Source organism: Hetaerina americana, unplaced genomic scaffold (genome assembly GCF_022747635.1).
Source record: "Hetaerina americana unplaced genomic scaffold, ioHetAmer1.1.p SCAF_30, whole genome shotgun sequence".
NCBI lineage: Eukaryota > Metazoa > Arthropoda > Insecta > Odonata > Calopterygidae > Hetaerina > Hetaerina americana.
Window position 1 is genome coordinate 1,163,750 of NW_027286875.1, and position 20,916 is coordinate 1,184,665.

Sequence of the window (20,916 nt, forward strand, 5' to 3'; positions counted from 1 at the left end):
AAGTAATGGTCCTAGAACACTGCCGAATGATCCTGATATATCATTCATCTCTTTATAAAACTTGATCCCTAATTTTCACTTTCTGAATACTATCAATAAGAAAATTTTGTATCCACTGCTTTACTTTCAAGTCAAATGGTAACGACTGCAACTTAACAATCAATCAATCGTGAGGTACTGACAAAAGCTGTCAAAAGATCAATGATCACTATATCAACTTATTTTCCCACATCTATTGCATCATTAACGCTAAAAGCTGTTTTGCACGAGTGCCCTGTTCTAAACCCATTTTGGTGAGTGTATAACCATCCATTTCATGCCCATCATTCCCAAATATAGTCAGTGATCCTTTTTTCAATTATTTTGCAAACAACTGATGTAATACAAACCAGCCTATAGTTCTTAGCAATTGTTTTATCTCCTCTCTTAAAAATTGGCAAAATTTTTCCTTTTTTCCAATCATCAGGCAAGGCATCCTTAGGAGTTAGTTAACGTTATATTGAATAGACGACATAAGTAACTCAACTTCAACTCTTAAAACCCTTCTGTCTGCTCACATACTGCCTAATTTTCTGTTTGCCTCCCATACCTCTGGTTGCCGTTCTATACCAAGCCAGTAGACCACACAGCAGCAAGGTCATTTATTCCAGGAAATACATCAACACTAATAAAAGGGTTGAGAGGTCTAACCAGAAAAACATCAAGAATGTTTTCTCCACTGGTGACCTCATGAACTACCTTCTTCATTAATGAGGTGATTTACCTCACTCTCTTACATCTTTAACCATTTACTATTTTTTCCTTGGCGTATTCTTACACACCATCTTACTTATTTATTATTCTTACACAGTTGGTTCTTTGCCAGGGGATTCAGATAGTACATTGGCTAACATTATGGCTTCTCACCTAGAGAGCCTGGGTTTAAATCCAGGTGGGGGCACATATTTTTCAGTAGCATCCCGATCCTTACTTGAGGTGCTTTATGGAGAGCACTTTGAGTGAGTATGCCATCTGTCGGATGGGACATTAAGCTGCGGACCCCTTGGCACCTTTCGTTTGGAGTAGGCTAATACTGATGCCGGGTTTCTCTCCACCCTTCATCTTTTCCTGTTCATCCCTAATGGCGCAAATGACCTCAGCTGTCGGTCACCTCCCCTAAAACTATAACTACTACTTGGTTCTTTGCCAATCTAAAAAGTTAGCTAAGTTGGTACTAACACAAATGAATATCTTTCCCCTCTTCTCACCTCAATCTCTCCTATAGACCTAAAGATGACTGCAAAATTTTGGCCAATGTAATGTTATCCTTAAGCCAAGATTCTTTGTCAATCATAACCATGATGTTAGGATTACATACATCTATTATAGGCCTAAATTTCCTTGGTTTATTAAGAATACTTCTACAGTTCACCCATAGTATTTTTAAGCCCTTATTTTCAATCATACCATACCTGCCACGCACAATAATTGGTTCTCCGTAGAACCACTAGAAAACACTCTGCTCACTACAATCCCATAGTTTCTTACCATTCCCCGCCATCTTGCTTGCATACTGTCCCCAGCCCTCTGCTTGTGATCCTTGCTTCAATTCTTCATCATCTTCTCAAAGCATGGTTTGTTACCTCTTCCCCATAGGAAGAGATTGCCACACACTAGTTTTTCCCTGCATTGGCAGTTTTTTCCCACCAGATCACCTCCATATAAATTTTCACTAAGTGGCCTAGCAGTTTTCCACACTTATGGGAACCTCTTCTGTTTAGACAAACACTATCTATCCCTATATCATGATTGGTGAACCAACAGTTAGTATTCACTAAGGTTAAACCTTATCTTTCACAAACCCAGTCTATTCCCTCATTAATATAGTCAATCCTGATTAAAATATTTTTCTGCATATAATTCCACCGGTCACTATGTATGCTGGTCTTTAGAAATGCCTTCTTTGCCACCATTTACATCCCACAAAAACCAAACAATGAGGCTCCCTGGTTTGGCATTCCAGAAATTGTTTGTGCCAATATGTTAGATCACAATTTTCTCTTCCTGCTCACCGTCCATTTCCTCAATTTTGTGCTGCAATTGTTCAGTTCAAATACTTGGGAAGCTGTTTACTATTGCTCTATCTTCCTTGGAAACTTTCCTGCTGAATCTTATGATAGAGTTCCCCAATAATTTTTTTCTTATCTTTATTTACCTTTAGATTACACTTTTCTTGAGGAGGTGGTGGACCTTCTCTAATGGAATTTCCTTCACCTATGCTGGGTCCGTCATCTGAATCTGCTCCTTGGCATTTTGCTGGCAATCTCATTTTGGTGTTTCTTTTCCTTCTCCCATCTTTCACAGCCACCAAATTTTTCTATCTGGTAGGGATTTTAGCATAAAATTTTCATCCTTTAGGGCTGCTTTGTTATTTTTTTTGCAATTCACTCTTTACCTTTTCAATTATAGAGCCCATACTATCTAGTTCAATTGTAACATTTTTTCCAAATTCTTCAGATTCCTACCTTTATTGAAAACCCTCCGCCATGGTCTTCATGCTGCACATGAAATTGAGCCAACATCCACAATCCTTGCATGGAGCTTCTTTTTTGAAATAATTTTAAGAATTTCCACCTTATCACCACTTCACTCTTTGTTATATACCTCATGGGCATTATGCCCATAAACTTTCAATTCCTCAGTGCTCAGAAAGCACGTCAACTCTTGGTGATCACACGTGGAGTGGTAAATTTTAATTCATGATGTTATTAAAATCTTTAATATTATATATTCATAGCTTCATGAAAGATGTTATACTTGCTCAAAGATCAAGAACAATTCGAAGGTGATGGACACTTTAGATCATATGACTTCCTCACTATATCAAAGATGGATGCCATGCAGCATTTTATAAAAGGAGACAGTCTCTAGCTAATTAATAATATGCAACTGTTCAGGCCAATTTTTGCTGGTGAAAAAAAATTGAAGAATATCACGGGAATAATTAAAATGTTGGATTCAGAAACAAACCGTAAATAATGAAATAATGTTATCACAACCACTGTTGATATTTCTTTGCCATATTATAAAATGAAACATTTATTGGAGGTCAGAAAAAGTAAAAACAAAATTCATTAAATTCAACAAATGATAGTGCTAATGTTTCAGGAACATTAAATAAATTTCAACAACATACTCTTGAAAGTACCTATTTCTAATGACAGATGATTGCTTCAAAAACAACCTTCAGAAAATCTAAAACTGAAATTCATCTAGAACTAGGTAACAATAGATTTCTTCCTTTGATCTATGTTATGGCTTGACTGCAGCTCTCTATATTTAAATTATCACTTATTGGACTCCGAGATTAGTAATAAGGTTGCTAGTTCACTTGATACGATTTAAATGGTGAACTTCACATATGGATGCCCCAAATCAGATCAAGAATGTGACTTAAAATGGTGTTCAAGAATTATTCCTTTTCTACAGATACTATAGAATATTTTACTAGACATCTCTGCCATTTCTTCATGAACATACAAAATGTTTTATAGAGGTCCCATACTCTAACTGCCTTAAGTTTTACTTTGTATCCATCCATATGAACTTATGGTTTTATCATTTGCATTCTTAAACTAGAGTAAGAAAATTTAGAAATGCTAGCTAGTCTAGCTAAACAAAAATGCCAGTTGGAAATAATAAATAGCACAACTATCCCATATCATACAATTTAAATTAAACTAGCCACATGACTTAAAAGCTGCTGCAGGAACAGAATTTAAATAAAAAAGCTAGAGTCTACTGCAATGACATCAGTTTAGAAGATAGCTGATGTCAACCACAAATAAGGTGACACACCCACACACACGGTGGTGGTTAATCGCAGTGACACAAATTAACCTCTAACTGATAAAGGTTCCACTGCTTCACATGTTAAATTGGAATTACAACATATAAGATGGTTCAACGAAAATTGAAGATAAATCCCAGAATTGTGAAGCATTCGGTAACGTACAGTGCTAAGCTTAGATTTGCCTTGACATAAAAATTTACCGAGCCATCTGGCATGATGAAATTTGCAGGATAACTTCTCATTATAGGATCATTAAATAGAAAAATGACTAATATGGGTGTATGAAATATTGACACATGATAGTAAATTATAAGAGTGGAAATGGAAAGCTACTTATTTATATGCACTAAAATGCTCCTCAATATCATTAAAATTTGAACTACAAATTCTAGGAATTAGAACATTCTTTTTGATTGGCTTATGATCTAGGAATGGTAATTTGCCTAAGCACTTCAAGGAAAATGGCGATGATCGCCCATATCCTTAAGATTAGTTATGAATGGATATTTAACTGAAGAATCAAAATTGAGAATTGGTAGGTGTCTCCGCTTTGGAAATCAGTAATAATGAAGAGAGCCAAATGGAAATAATTAGCGGCATAGATCAGTTGAAGAAGAAATTCTACCAGAAGAAATTTACCACAGCTGGCAACAAAAGCCTGGTGATAAGGCAGTATTTCATTGAAATGAATACTTGTAACTTCTCTTTAGATGGGAGAGAATGGCAAAGCAACCTATAAGAGGAGAATATTAAATGAACTGAGAAGGTGGAGATTTGGGATAATGATAATAATTACAGCAGTCAAAAATAATGTTAACACTTGCGGCTCCTCCAAAGTTAACTATTTTTTTGAAAAAAAAGGGAAAGTGGTCGCTACATTACTCTTCCAACGATTTAATTCCTAAATCACCAAAGAAACTGACTTGAGCCAGAAAACAGCAATGGAATCAATTTTTTGTTAAGTTATTTAACACAAATTAGGGTTTGAATTTGTTTTCCCCTCATTGATTATCTTAACGTGACGTTATTTATTGAATCACATCTGGAAAACAAAGCTTCGCTTGGGCATGCCATGCAAAATCTCATCTTCTAGCTATTAGATGATTACAAAAGTTTATTCCATGCAAATCGTAATCATGAGGGAACCCTTTTGATTGCTTCCACAGCGTTGGGTTCTAGCTGGACAATTTGGTATTTTCTTCTGTACATGAGTATTAATACTCAATTTCGTATTCATCTTTGTATCACCGCCACTTTTCAAAATTTTTGCAAATGGCTCTTTAACTAACAAAGCGGAAAATTTAAGTTTCATTTTACTTACATCGTTCGGTTGTCTGACATCCGTATTCCCAAGTTATAAGGTTACCGCGAACATCATCGGAACGTACACATCTGTTGTTCTCCGAAGCACGTTTAACAAGAATGACAGCGTTGACAAATTGACTGAGGATAAAAGTCGATCCTTATTAATCGTAGCGTATTAGGGGTAACTACCTAGCGGGTTAGAGCAAATGTAATTATTTGTACTTTCCAAACTTTAATCGAAAACAAAATGCAGAAAGAGAAATTAAAACCATTGGTGCATCTAGGTTGGAAGTGACCCCTTTTCGTCGGTTCCCGTGGGAATAAACGAAAACAACCCAGTCAATGATTGAGATTACATTTGTATTATGTAACTCTGTATCAGGTTATTACAATCAGTCATTCATGAAGAAATGGACGCAAATATATGAATAGTTTATTCGTCTAAATAGAAATGTTTTACTTATTAGGGAATCTTATTTCATCCCACCACCAATTTTTAAGTCAATATGTGTTGATCCCTTTTCGGATGATGCTTGCCAATGCAGACTATCAGCCGGCCACTTGAATTATCCTAAAGGTTTCAGCTTAGCTCAAAAGTTCCGAGGGCGACGAAGAAATTGAGAGCATCGCAACTAAGCTCACAACCAATCCATCAGAACCACGAGAACGTGAGCTTAAGTTATCAGAATACGTGAAAGAAAGGACTCGAAAGAGTACGAGAAGAGTATTATAGTCTCGATAGTCTCATTTCTTTAATCTGGGGGCGGGGGATGCTTATAATAAGTATATTAGTCCCCATGATTTTGTGCCACGAAAAATTCATATAAATAGGTACATATGAATTTACTGGCAGGCGCCATTTCATTCCAATTGGATTGCATGTAATAAAATTCAACAATATTAGTGGATTATATTAAACTTAGCATTAAATATGATTGCATTTAAATTCATTTAAACTAAAATGATGCAATTTTTCACCAGGAGGCTATTTTTCTCCATAGCGGTTTCCAATTCATTCTGAATTTCTAAATCCATTCGGCATAAAAGAATGAAGGAAGTACCTTCTTGCCAGCATTGAATTCAAGGTAAGCATGTATTTTGTAACTCAGATCAAGTAAAATCTTGGTGGCTGCCACATTGATGAAGTCAGTGGCGCATTGCACATTGATGAGGTGTTGAGGGGAGTGAAGATTGAGGAAGGAAAGATAGATCAATCACCCCATGTGGTTTATAAAAAGACCAATAATTTACCACCATTTGAGATGCTGGGGAATTGCACATGTGGCTACCTCCCTAAGGAAGTGAGGCCATTTGGTGACTCTTACTATTAATTACAGTTGCCTGAGAGAATTCTCAAGGTGAAATACCCAAGATTTATATAGGCAAAACTTCTGGTTGAGGAAACATGCATTCACATTTTCTATCACCACTTTCTGAACTAATTTGAATATTAATCAAAGTTTCATTTTCACAATCAATGTGGGTATTATCCCTTCCTGCAGATTACAACCTTGATGCTGTGTAAGGGCTAATATGTTCTGATGACTCCTTGAGCTGTGCTGATGAGAGAAATGATAGTATTGGCTGATAGTAGGGTTACCCTTGCCAGACAGGTTGAAGGGCAGGAGTCAGATGAAAAGAAATCCACTCAGAATCTGTTCCTCCGTGAGGTAGCTGAAAAGGCATCTGGTCTGTGGGGTGGCTATTAGGTGATGGTCAACAAAAACACTATTGGGGAAGGTAATAAGAAACTACCTTAATTATTTATCTCGAGATTTATATGATGGATGGTACAATGAAAATACAGTTGTATTGGCTGTGTTAATAGCACACCTACCTTAATCAGAAGAATACCAATAATAATGATATGGACATTATGTATTTTATGCAATACTTAATATTCAGGATCACAGTAGTCCAGGGTTAGAGTGTTGGACTACTGACCAGAGGGCCCAGGTTCGATTCCCAGGCAAGCCTCTCTAGGCACCTGTAGCTCCACCCAAGCTATGTGATTTTTTGGGTATCACATCTTCCTGGGAAACCATAACTGGCACAGGGAAAGGAACTAGCCCCACTCCCCTAATGTGTGAATTTTACATATCATCAGAGTTAGTACTGGGCGAACTCTACCTCATTTCCTACAAACTAATCTGTGGGTTGATTACTGTGTTTATGTTTTTTACTTCATATTCATGTATTTGGAGCTTAGTGCTAGATGTATGGATTCAAAACCTGGTCTTTGAGGTAAGAGGGTGAGAATATATTAAATGCTTTTAAGATGCAAGTTTGGAAGAAAATAAAGGAAATAAGTTGAACTGAGAGGAAGTGAAGGAAGGAGAGAGGAAGTTGAAAGGTGAAATTTGAACAAGACAGAAGATGTTAGAGGAGGTGATACTGAGAGGTATTGGGATGCTGAAGGTTATAATAGGGAGTGAGGAAGAAAGGTGAGGGATTGGAAGAAAGAATTTTACTTGGCAGTAGGGCTGATGGTAAGTATGAAGAATTAAAAAATAAATGCTATTGGGCAATTTTTCACAGTAAGTCTATGTGGTACCTGGGAGGCAGATACTTATTAGAGGAGGTTTGAGTAAATAAGAGAAAAACAAGCTTTCTAAATAATAATTAATATTATTTACAAGAAATACATAATACATATAGTTCACAAAAGGCAAGTGGCTACATTACATTGCAAACACCTATACATTTTAATTTGTGCCAGTTTTCAATCATGTGTCAAGTATTTAAAACAAACAAATAAAACAACTATTTTTTTTCATGTTTCCAAATAGTTTCATCTAATTGACGGCTAACATTTGATGTTTAAGATACATTACTTAAAAGAAAGATACATATGAAATATGTATGTGAGTCATGAGTACTGGCTTTAAAAAAATCATTTAAAATGTTACACGTAACAATTTGGAAAAGAATACAGTGGCAGGTTTCACATTACTCACTGGCACAACAAGGTTCTTTTAATGTAAAAATACAGGTGATTAACCTTTGAGCTTTGCAACTTTAACAGTTTCATAAATTTTTTTGGTAATAATAACAAGTTTTAATATTTTGGTAATAGGGTAATTCATACAGTGGGAGGATTATCAACATTCCAATTACAAACAATGAGCAAGGAATTAATGTCATGATTTGCATTTGTGGACATTAGTATAACTAAAGGTCATACCAATCAGTACAGTTGCTTCTGAGTACCATTTTCCCACTATCAGGAATGGGAAACTATGATAATCAGAATTTCAGCTAGTTAATTTGCCTATGTGAAAACCTGCCTGAGCCAACAGCAATGCACTAGGAACCCAACATGGTTGGGAAAACTGTACAACGGCTATGTGAAAATTCACTTAGAGCCATATCAGAGATCACAGATGCACTCATGGTAAAGTCCTAGCCAAAGAATACATAGAAACAAGGACTGAACACAACCAAATCCAAATGCTTATCATAAATCATTCTTTTGCTGGCTCATTAAGTTCAGTGAACAGGGTCCCTTAAAAAATCATAGAATTTAGAAGAAGATCTATGTAACTTGAAACTGCAAAATACATATCCAATGGTAACAGATAAATTCAATCATGATACAATTAAGTAAGCCAAAATTGTCAACACTGGCTATTGAATCACATCAGACACCACCATACCAATGGCAGAGGGATGAACCAATGCACTGGTTAAAATGTCTCATAAACTTACGAGTATAGTCCACACCTCACAGATTCTCTTGCATCCAGTCACTCTTTAGGATAAATAAGTATATCTACAGTGAGGTGGCGATGATGAGTAGTGCCAATAATGATATGTATTTTGACAATGATAAGAGGAGAAGAATTTGCATAGAGCTTTTACAAGAAATGTCCATCTAACTTGTTGATGGACAAAAAAAAGATGAGGTAGGTCTTATGAATGAATATTTCCGGTTTTAAAATCACAAATCCTTGGAAGAAGAAAGTTGAACAGAATCTCCATAACACAGGCCATATGGTCTGATGGATGGATCCATAGACTTATTATGAAAGAAGAACTGTAAAACAGAATCACTTAAGATTTCACTGACTATGAGTGATAACGTAGAAATGAATTCAAAGCACACAATGGTATCTTCCAATGGCTAGGAAGTTCAAGTCTATTCTCAGGAAGTGAGCACAATGCCCTCATTTTGGTTTGAATCATGTCGCCTTCTGCTTTCCTATGTAAACACGATTCCTATCAGTCTGAGTGGTGAATCCTTCTGCTATTTCTCTTCCCATTTCAGTCTGCTCATAGAAGGCTCCACCATCATTGTTTCCATGAGCTTTGGAATTGCGTTGGTGGACACTGCTGCTTGAACTACTAGCTCCATTGGTGAGTGCATGTGCTGGCTTCTCACCTGTACCAGTAGCTGATTTACTACGAGCAGCCATCGCAGCAGCCTAAAGATCAAAAAAGACATATATAAGGAGACTGCATAAGCACGGAAAGCAGGAGAGAAAAAAGTAGTAGAATTTTCTTTAAAGTTTGTCCCAACAAAAATATAACCTGGCCTTAAAGAATGGTATAACAGAAATATGTTCATCAATTTACCTTGGCAGCCTTCTTCTTGTAAGTCTGCTTGTAGAAGTCAGAAAACAGGAAGTAGAACATGATGGCATGCATTCCAATCCACCAAACAAAAGCACGAGGATAGTTGCAATCAACAAAGAGAAGCTGGAAGGCATGGACCATAACAAGGACAAACTGGATCTATAAAAAAGTGCACAAACATGATTTTAAAATAGTTCTAAAATTTTTAGTGCTTACGCTAAAGCTTTGAAGTCTTAGTAAATGCAAAAATTCACTCATAATATTTATTTTCAAAGACAGTGGTCAAGTTTAACCACTTGATATATGATACATTAACAATGATATCTACTGCAAGGAATAATGAGTCAGTTCCGAAAATGTATATGATGAAGTTCAACAAAACTACAATTGATAAATTCTAGCTATTCATTGAATGGCAAAAAATATACATACATGAAGCTCTAATAAGAAAATTACATGGTATTTTTTCAAATATGAAATTTTAGGAATGGATTTCAAAAGAGAAGAATGAAACTGCTTAGATAAGTGACATAATGCACAACAATCCCATAAGTCTTTTTATAAGTCTAATGGGATAGAAGTAGGAGGAAAATATTAACCATTTGCAGGGCAGTGAGGTACTTCTTCCACCACAGGAATCTCTGGAGCTGGGGTCCAATGGCAGCCAGCATATAGTAGAAGTACATGACGATATGCACAAAGGTGTTCAGGAGCCCAAAGAAAGTGGAGTGGCCGCCTGAAACAACAATGAACGAGCACATTGCGCATGAAAGTACACCAAAATATACTATCAAACCAATCAGTTTTACAACAGTTAGGTCAGAGAGCAGAAAACACTAGTTACCAGGGGTGAACTTGACACCGAACCAAACGCTCATTGGCATGCATCCATGGTGGATGACATGGAGAGTGGACACATGATCATTCTTTTTTCGCAGCACGAAGAAGATCTGAAATGACAGTGTAAATAAAATATTAATATTGAAAGTTTTTATAAATAAATTGATACTACATCAATGAAATATTCATGTAACAGTTTTCTGGGCATTTTTATGTTACTATGATATTTACCGTATCAAAAAACTCTGTAAATTTGGAGAAGTAATACCACCAGCATCCTCTGGCCATCTGGAAAAAATATTACGATTATTTTTAGCTTTTGGTTTATCACGTTTTCCAAATCTGAACAGAAAGTTCTATCGTAAAATCATCTATCCAAACGATGATCATTATTATAACATTATCATTAGAATGTTATTCACAATACACATGTTTCTAGTATAATAAACATACATACCCTCATCGCAAGAGGACTGTAGGAATAATCCACAGGTTGACATCTGAAGCTGTAATGGAAGAGCCACCCGCTGACGAGAGACTGTAATCAAGTAGAAACAAAAGTATTTCTTTTAGTATGATGAATTATGCTGCGGAAAATACTATTCATATTACTTTTATCACGCGTGAAAAGAATCATTATCGATTTTAAAATTTCGCAAAAGACCTTGTAACCAGCAGATAGCGCCTCTAACGGGGAAATCAGAGACTATTACAAAAGAAATGGGACGGACCGTGAGCATATCAATATTTTCAGAAACGCGGTCGTCGACGATCACTTTAATCCACTCCCATTAGTTTTTCGGCTTTTCTTAAATTTCTACTTCATCTGACCCAGAAAGTCATATGGATGTGCACTTTGCAACATCCAGTGGGAAAATTGAGATAAAGGAGTGATTAATATCTCTACGGAAATGTGTGCCAAAGTTCGTTCCTCAAAATATTCGTACACCAGGTCAATCGTGGGAGAGCGTAATGTGTGAACCGCAGTAACGGTAATGGTGCCCCAAATTTAAAATTTTCCTTCAACTAAAATTAGTTTCGCTAGACTGGCCTAAAGATCATAAAATAGAGATATAATAAGCAGGATGGATCCATCCCGGATGGTTTCCGTCTCCCACTGCGCACGGGAGCTTACAGATGTCAATCTGTAGCCCTCTACGTCTATCATGAGTTAGATGGAACGACGAACAATAATATAGCATCGCAAGGCAACTTTCGGGTTTCGGGTTTACCTGAAATGAAAATGGTGGTAGCTAGGGAGTGATTAGTGTGAGTTATTAGTTTGTTGGGTGAATCTCAACGGGAAAAGCAAAATACCTATCCTGAATCTACTTTAACGGATAACAGAAACAGCTTTTAGAAGCTGCTAAAGTGAACAATTGAAAAAAGTATCTCAGGGTCACAGGTTCATTGCGTTATCGATTCAGTGTTATACGAATAGAAAGATACCCGGTTCTCCAGGATAGACATGCTTGTATCTTTGCGCAATCTACTATAGAACCTTCAAGTCTTCGTCAGCAAGACGAAGGACATTTCCGATCAATTTGGTGTTAAACGGCTCTCGCAAGAATATGGTTTCAAGTACCACCTAATTGGGTTAGAACAGCTGTTCCGGACAGCTCACCCAGGCTTTCCCATTAAAGTGTCGGATGGAATGCAGCTCGAGTGAAAATTTGTCTCCCGGAGGAGTAATAGCGTGCATATCTTTCTTTCGCGTCTCAGGCCTCACCACACCGCGAGGACAGCCTAAAATGGGAAAAGTGAGGTTCCCCAAAAAACTCTCCGAATCCACTCCGCGGGGCATCCCGTGGCACGGATCCGATTCTTAACCACTCCTTCCTCCGGCGGCCCTCCCCGTCTCCTGGCGATTTAGCCGACCCCAAAATGGCCCCGTGTCCTCGATGCAACGACAACTCCTCGAGATACTTTGAGTTTGTTTTTTCCCTTGAATTTCTCCAGCCCACCTCTCTCCCTCTCACTGACACACGCACAGCACCCAAAATGCCATCATCTCACTCATCGAAATTCGGTCATCATATCTCTCGCTTCTCTACGAGGTGAATCAATGCACGCTCCATCGAATGTATATTGAGCCCGCTGGGATTTTCCTATTGGCCAAAACTGGACCGACACGAAAACTTCATAGACGCAAGACCTCTTTGATGAAAAAGAAGCATAATACAAATGTAAATTGGCACTCTGAATTTTAATAGGCTCCGAAACAGAATACGGCCGTTCAAATCTCCAGGGAGCTATGCGAGCATTTGTTTTAGATTAGATAATTTTCACAATTCAACCCTAAAGTCTAGAATTTCGCCAAAGTTCCGCAAGAATCTAAGAGAAATCGAAATGGATTCTGTTCCAACTCTCTTAACGTTCATGGAAAAGAATAGCCGAAGTGTATTCGGCACGGACCTCGAGAAAAATTCAACCGAAGCCATGGTAGCAATCTTTATTTTTATTAAAAGCGAATGCTGATCATCCGGCAGGATATTCATCACACTTTCCCTTAGCTGGGTCCAAGTTGATAAGTGAGCTACCTGCACCCCTATTTGCTAAAGGCGTGCATATTAACCGTCCCCTTTCGGAATGGCAGCCAGGATAACATTCGGGCAGACGTTGGAACATGCACAAGTCACTAAAACTCAAATAAATGACTGATTTTACTGGCTTTTCATTTAGTTTACTAAGTGCGTAATGTAGTTCAATACAAGAGAGCTATTAAATTTAAAATATTGAAATTGTTTACTTTATGTTTAGCTTATTTCAGTTTGCATTCAGCCACATGCCCAATCTCACGATCGCTAACTGCGGATATCACTCTTTCTAGACTATTCTAAACATCACCCCGCCGGGGAAGACGTTGAAAGTGTTGCGTGACTCAGTCAACCTCCTCCCACCCGAGCCGCCTTCTTGCTCTTCCTCTTCTTTTGGGAGAAACACGAAATCTCGCCTCACTCGCGACCATCATCCCTCCTCCGTTGCCTTGAATTCCCGAACGCGTCAGCCAACCGAAGCGGGTGGGGACGTCCGGGGCGCCTGCGTGCGAACGCCGCCATCCCTCGCGGCGTGACGGATTCGAACCGCTTAGACAACCCGGAGCAATGCCGTCGTCCTTAGGCGGCTCGCGGTTTCAGGTTGAAGGGAATCGGGAAGGAGTGCCCAGTATGGTCGGGGGAGGGGGGTTGATCGAAGGTATTGGTGTGAGTAACTATGGAGGAGTTGCGCACCGCGACGGTAGTTTACTTAATGTAATAATATACTACATAGGAATAACAGCACGAAGGGGGGGAAGAAGGCGATCGTCATTTCGTAGATCGGGAGTATTCCTTTTTGAATGAAATGCGAAGCGGTCCGAAATCAACCTTCGACTTCCCACGAGCGCATGCGATTTGCGAAAATGAGGAAGACGTATTCTTTTTTTATTGGAAAGAGCATGTAGATTTCGGTTGATTCACTCACCTCGTAGAAGAGCCAGGCACTGAATATCACTTGAAGAAAGTTGTAAATGATTAGGACGTTCCTCAATTCGAAGGGCTTCCTGTTTTCCATAAACTTCGGTCCAGCGACCTTAACGACGTACACATAAGTGAGGCAGAGTGCTAGCGTCGGGAAAGGGCTGCCCATCAAGAACCAGTCGTTAACCCTTGGATCTGTGAGGAAAGAGAATGATTAAAAGATATTTTAAAAACATGACCTCAATGATGTGCATCCGTTCAGTCTCAATATTCTACTTGTTATGCAAAAAAAATTAATATGACTAGAAATTGAGTTTAAAATGATTTAAAACCATTTAATTTGCAACCTTTCGATCATTTCGCCCGTGAAGACATCCATAATGGGCGTGATTCCGTGTTGGATGGGTCCTTGTGCCAGATTGAAGCAAGACAGGAAAGTGAGAGAGAGAATTGAGGAAGGTGAGAGGGGCTTCCAAATTATAATTATCACGTTCGCGAAAAGTATAATTCGTCCAGAGAAGCTAATGTTACAGTAAAAATTGAACTTAAATTCCTAAAGGATTATTATCTCGCCATCCATCTTTTTCAACTTGGAGTGACCTTCATTCGGAGTGATAATAGAAAGTAGTCACCTCCGGAGAACGTGATATCACTGAGAAATAAAATGACAGAAACTAATTCTACCCCATATATAATTCCGCGCGGCAATGAGCGATTATTTTTCCTCCCTTTGGAATGAAAATATAGAGAAAGAGGTCTCCATTAATAAGATTAGTTCACTTATATAGGCAAGACAGGGACTATGAAAACTTTTGAAAAGGTTTTTGGTTTCCAAATAAAGAGATACGAGATCCTGCATCCAACCCGTAATGTTTCACTGATGCATGGCAGCGAGGTGAGCAACAGTTTACGTCCTCGCCGAAGACAAATGAGTTTCTTTTTGAAAGTGGAAATCCCATCGGATGAGCATCGAAAAGGCTATAAAGTCATATAATGCGTGAAATGAAAAATGAATTAATCGTTCCAGCATTTATGACAACACTTAAGCGATAAAGCAATAGTTACAGAGGAATCATGTCACGTAATGCATTACAGGTAATTGGTTCAAGTCCATAAATCAAAGGGTTCTTGGAATTGAAATACTATAAGCCAACGATGAGAATATTTAGCGAAAACGATATTAGATGTTTTCATTGAAAAGTTAGTTCGTTTCGTTATCGATGAAAAATATTAGAATGAATGAGGAGTTAATTAAAGTCGAAAGGGTTGGATAAATAAATTACTCAATTGATCTGAATTATGAAAAAAAAACCTGTTATGAATTGTAAGCACGGAGTGATGACAACGTGGTTTTATCCTTCTACGGTGAAAAAGTTACCTGCTTTGCAACGATCAAAGAGTTTAACGTGAGTCTCAGTCCCGAATAGAGCCGTTTTTATGCTCATTAGCGTATTCGGCGCAGGTCGCGATGGTTTCGTTGTGCAACTTCATGGCCAGGGAAATTACGGTAAAAGTGCTACACGCGCTCCGATGTTTTTGTTTTCAGCGCCAGTTGGAGGCGAAAATGACCACTGCGGCGCGGCGAAGTTCGAGACAACCTGTTCAGCAGCCTCCAGAAGGAATCGTCCTTGAGCAGGGAAGAACGACCGCACGGTTTCGAAACGCGTGAAAAAGTGTGGACATTCCTTTCGGCGGACACCACCCGAAGCGGCGGCAGCCATCGCTCCGCCCCCGAGCCGTGCACCAGGAGCGGAGATGGGAGCGGCACCCTTTATCCCTCGGCCAACATCCAGCCAACCCCTCTAATCTTCCCCTTCAGCCGTTTACCCCACCCCTCGACAATGGTAATCGCGCGCCGCGCACAAGACGGCTGGGGCTGCCAATCGCCCAGACGGCCGCACCAAAGAAGTCAGCGACGCCTCGCGCATAAGCAACCCGATACGCTCACCACGTAAGCGGGTCCACAACCGCTAGGGTGTTGCGGCGATGCAGCAACGCGCGTGGCGGGGGCCGTGTGGGAAGGGAACGGGCAGCGTGGGAGTGGAGCGGTCGGGTGGGATGGGGCGGAGGAAGAGGGAGGGAGGGAGATCCTCTGAATGAGAAGAAGGCCGGCGGAGGCCGGAGCGGATAAATATGCGTGCCATTTCATCTTTTCTTTTCGGCAGGCCGATCCGTGGGCCGGGTTAACGTGAGATGCTGGGCACGACGGATTATATTGGATTTATTTCGCGAGAATATCCCGGTAGGTGGAGTGAAGGTACAGTTTGGGCTGGGGTAGAACTAGAGGAGTGGGGGTGGGAAGATTAAAATGAAAGAATTTTGTTCTCAAGCGTCTTGCTACGAGAAAATAATGCCAATATGGATTTTTCGCGCTAGATCAGCTATTTCGGCATTTGGGATACTAAGGATATTTGCAAGAAACGCCAGGATCAAATTTTCCAAGAGAGAGGATACGAAAAGGGCAAATTTCAGGTGTGCTAAATGACTTGCATGCTTACCACTTTTGTTATCCATGAGGTCATGGTAACCGTCGATTATTGTGCTAACCAACGTAGCCATGATTGGGCGTGGAAGACTTCGTAGACACCAGTCAAGCAGTCTGTAAAGAGAGAATATAAATTATTAATTAAAAAATTACAGAAAATAATTCTGGCCAGTTAAAAAAAATACACTTTAGAAATGATAATCTTAGTGCATGATAAAATCAGATTTTTAGAATCCGAAGTGTAAACAAAACACGCTCCTTTGAAACTTTGTGATATTCCATCACAGTATTTGGCTGAAAAAATTTTACACGCCGCATTTAAAAGTCACACATGACCCTGAGTTTCAGTACATTAGGATCGGAATTCCGGGTTTTACTCGAGTTGTTTAATACTTTAATACTTCTCATTGGCAGAATGTAGAAAACTTTAAGATGTGAAATATACTTGCAGGCATAAAAACAAAGTTTTACCATCATATATTCTAATTATATGCTAAAATATAATCGATCAATATTCAATAATTTTTTTCAAATTATTTTAGACTAAGAGAGAATGATGGAAATTTGTCATGCGCTTTAAATATGGTCATTTTTTATCACATACATGTTCACTATCGCTGCCAAAGACTATTATTCTCAGGAGGAGATGACTGCGAATCATGTCTAGGTAATTACCTAAGTCAATTGCTAATAAGTGGTCCCAGTTAAAACAACATTATTGAAGTGAAGTTATTGTGAAGGGCGTCCTTCCTTTGTTCGGTGCAAGAATGCCAAAATAATCACAGGAACGCGAGATAACAGTCTTATGGATTAGTATTTGTATTTTTCCCCAAAAGAATACTGAGAGGAAGCGATTGAGCACTTTGCCCTCACAATCATGATCTCACACATGGTCTTGCACTCTCGTGGCACTCATACTTCCGTCAATCTGTACGGGGATGAGGGGAGGGGGGGGGGACGCGTTGAACTCAAGTTCTGCCAAACGAACCGGGCGGATGTCGTTGGTTGAGAGAGAGGGTGCCCGAAGGCCGGCAATGCGGGTAAATATCTGAGATTTGGAAAGAGAGAAAGAGAGAAAAAGAGAGAAAGCTACGAGGAGCGCACAAAAATATACAACCACACAGTGCCTAACAGGTTTTCAGTGAACAAGACGGGTTTTTTGGGGGTCGAGCGACGGAATTGAGGTTGAAAGCCCCGAGGGCCTTCGATACGCCCCGGAGTCCGCGATAGGTGGGATTTATCTGGGCCACGAAAAAAGGAGTGTTCGCCGATATGAAGCCCAAACGACCGGTTGATTTGACAGAGCCCACAAACGAAATCTGTAATATCGACCCTTCAGAGACCTCCGTTTTCTAGAGATTCTGCTGATAATAACTTATCCCTTAATTACGACTACTTTTATTACGATCACATAAGCAGGACTATTTTCACTTGGTAGTATCCCAACCTCGGACCGATGCTGGCGTAAACATATTAAAGAAATTCTACTAGTTCTAAAATTAAGAATATCTGATAACGTTTCAATTCTACGCAAATTAAACCTAGATTTTGACAACTCATCCTTAGACGCAATTTCGAGGAAACTTTTCCGACCGTGGGAAATGTTTATATGTCCAATGAGAAATCCCTAGAAAGTCGAACTGTGCCCTGAAAGCGTAATATAACACGATCGTGAATATAAACAAATCAAGTTGACGTACTCTATATTTTGTCGGGATCCTCTTGGATATTAGTGATCAAAGATTCCTGTCAATTGAGTGGCTGACAGCTTCATAGACATTTTTCTTCTAACTAGATATTCAACGAAAATATGAATATTTGCTGTGGAATTTTTAATAACTTTTTAAAAGCTAACTACGGCAGGATAAGTTGGTACTTGGTATAATATGAGTACTGGTACAATATGAGTGCATTGGAATACGGAATAGGGCGGATAAATTCGTAATGCAATAGGATAAGATTAAAATTGATCAATTAGCAAAAATCTGAAAAACCCAAAAATCTTCGCGAAACAGAAAAAATTCGGAAGTTATGTTAATCTTGGTTTCGGATTTGATCATAAATTTTGAAAAAGTAACTAGAAATAACTAACACGCATTGTAATGGCAAATTTGTTGGAGGCACAATTTTCCTGTTGGTAACGAGACGATGCCAGCGAAACAAATCACTTTAACCTGAAAAATGCGGAAGTTCGTACAAAAAACTACATTTAACCGCGATCATGAACTCCGATGAATTTACCTCAAAGCGACACTGATGCAACAAACACGATGACCGAAAATGGCACGATCTTGGGTATAACACTCGCAACTCAATATCTGCGAAAGTCGACCGAAAGATGGAACATTGAAGCTAGGGTGCAAGAAAAAGTTCAGTGCTTACTAAAAAAAACTCTCCCAACAGCGGCGATGACGATAATATTCCAACACTTTCCAAGCAACCGATCCCTTGCGCTGGAATTGGCTGCGGTCTCCGACGTTTCGCCGCGCCGTCGATTCGGGCTCAGCAGTGATGTGCGTGAATGGGTGCGACGTAAGTTTCCGATCACTACCTGAAGCACCAATAGATCCTATGGAGGCTAAGGGCTTCCGTAATGCCGGGAGTCCCACTGCGATCCGCGCAAGCACGGCGACGAGAGAAGACTGGCCCAGACCAACGGGGCGCTGCAGTATAAATCGGATTGGAGGGGAGTTTCAAAACGCGCGGCGCGGGGAGGCACGGGCGGGCCTCGCGCGGAGGGAGTCGGGGCGGGAGGGGAAGGGAGATCCCCAGTGCTAGCGGCGGCGGCAGCTGGAGGGAGGGCCCTTTCTTCCAATTGCGCGACTCGCGGTGACCTCCGAGGAGGACTCGTGTATGGGAAGGGGGGAGGGGTGTGCGAAGAGAGGGGGGACCTGTACACGCCGCTCCCGCCTCCAGGAAGCGTGGAAAAAGAAGAAAAAAATAGACTCGATGTCGTGAACCTGCACCCAATACTGCGCGGCTGCGTCATATCGCGATTGCTTGTGGCGTCCCCGGGGTCGCCTGGGTGCAGAACGTCAACTCTGGGACCAAATACCATCGGGGAAGAAATGGGATTGCCGCATTACACAACGGAGTGTTACACTCAGGCGTTCAAGTCACCGATTGTTGAAATTCCCAGTCTACGCTTACAAATTAGTTCAAGCCCCCATTCCTAGCCTCCAGCTTTAATTATTGAAATTGTGGAAAATCTAACCTCAAGAGTATATATGACGCTTAGGAAAGAAATGTGTGTAAACATTATTGGAAAAATTGAATTGGAAAATTTCTTGGATTAAATTGTTATTTGTTATTTTTAAATGTACAAAGTTCTCATTTAAGAACATCAAACAAATATGCTCAATGCAAACAAAAAATTCGAAAGTGAGGATTTTCCGGCAATGAAGAAATGAAAATGCTTATATCAGTGTTTTTATTTTGATTGGGTGTATCAGTTTGATGTTCTTAAATGAGAACTCCACCCACAGAGAAAATTACCTTGGCAGAAACAGAGAAAGACAGCAAAGTTAATTCAAAAGAATGAAAAAGGGGGGAGTAATGACTTCCAAACGAGTTGGGATCTTATAGAGAAATCCTCGGCAATTAAGCGTTAACGCACGTGGAAGCAGCGTGAAGATATTGACGAAGACGTGCACAAATACATGAATGTATTTAGCATCTAACACCATATTAGATTATTAATACTCTTTTTGTCGCGAAACCGAATATTTACCCTTGACAAGAATATGGTGGGAAGAGAAAACAATTGAGAGAAACACCAACTCCAATCGTTGCAGTTTAACTTCCTGTCCTGCTGACCCAGAGGTCTCGGGTTCCATTCCCGCCAAGAAAGTTTTCCTAAACTTACGATAATGGTGTGATTGTTTTCATGCTGAAGGTGCGATGTAAATGGCAAATATTTTTCGTATTTTTGTTAAATTAAATAATATGGTAACCTGATTTTGAGCCCACTCTGCTTTAATCCAAAGTATCATTTCAATATTGGGAAAGAGAGCGTAAAATAAATTTAGTTGAGTTAGAAAAAGAAGAATAGGATCTTTTGAACAAACGTCAAAGCTCCCATTCTGAAATCCATGAATTTTAAAAATATGATGATAATAATTTTGACAATAATATTCTTCGGTACAAAATCGCATAAATATATTAGTAAACAAATACTCTTGTGAAGGGAAAGCGGAAGTATGAACTTGGACTAGATTGTGGTCGAAATTTCTTTAGGTTTTTTGGACCATTTACGGAGTAAAGAGAAATAAGGTATTGTGGACTTTGCAATGCATGCATATAATTCGTCTCCAAGTGGTGAAAATAGTTTGTACACAAGACAACAAATGGAGCATTGGAGGTAAGAAATTGAAAAAAGGCAATGTGAGAGCACAAGCACTATTGATGCGTTAAAGAAACCG

The 20,916-nt window shown here is 39.4% G+C and overlaps 1 protein-coding gene across 1 annotated transcript; it reads right to left on the bottom strand.

The window, feature by feature from the left end:
* Positions 1-7,745: 7,745 nt before the first annotated feature.
* LOC139691213 (very long chain fatty acid elongase AAEL008004-like) lies at positions 7,746-19,128 on the bottom strand. Its single transcript, XM_071588955.1, has 9 exons — positions 18,878-19,128; positions 16,509-16,609; positions 14,015-14,205; positions 11,010-11,090; positions 10,784-10,840; positions 10,557-10,662; positions 10,312-10,448; positions 9,713-9,871; positions 7,746-9,561 (listed from the first exon to the last, which is right to left on the bottom strand). Exons 2-9 carry the CDS (start codon positions 16,567-16,569, stop codon positions 9,319-9,321), a joined length of 1,035 nt encoding a protein of 344 aa, XP_071445056.1. The 5' UTR covers positions 16,570-16,609; positions 18,878-19,128; the 3' UTR covers positions 7,746-9,318.
* Between the last annotated feature and the right edge of the window lie 1,788 nt (positions 19,129-20,916).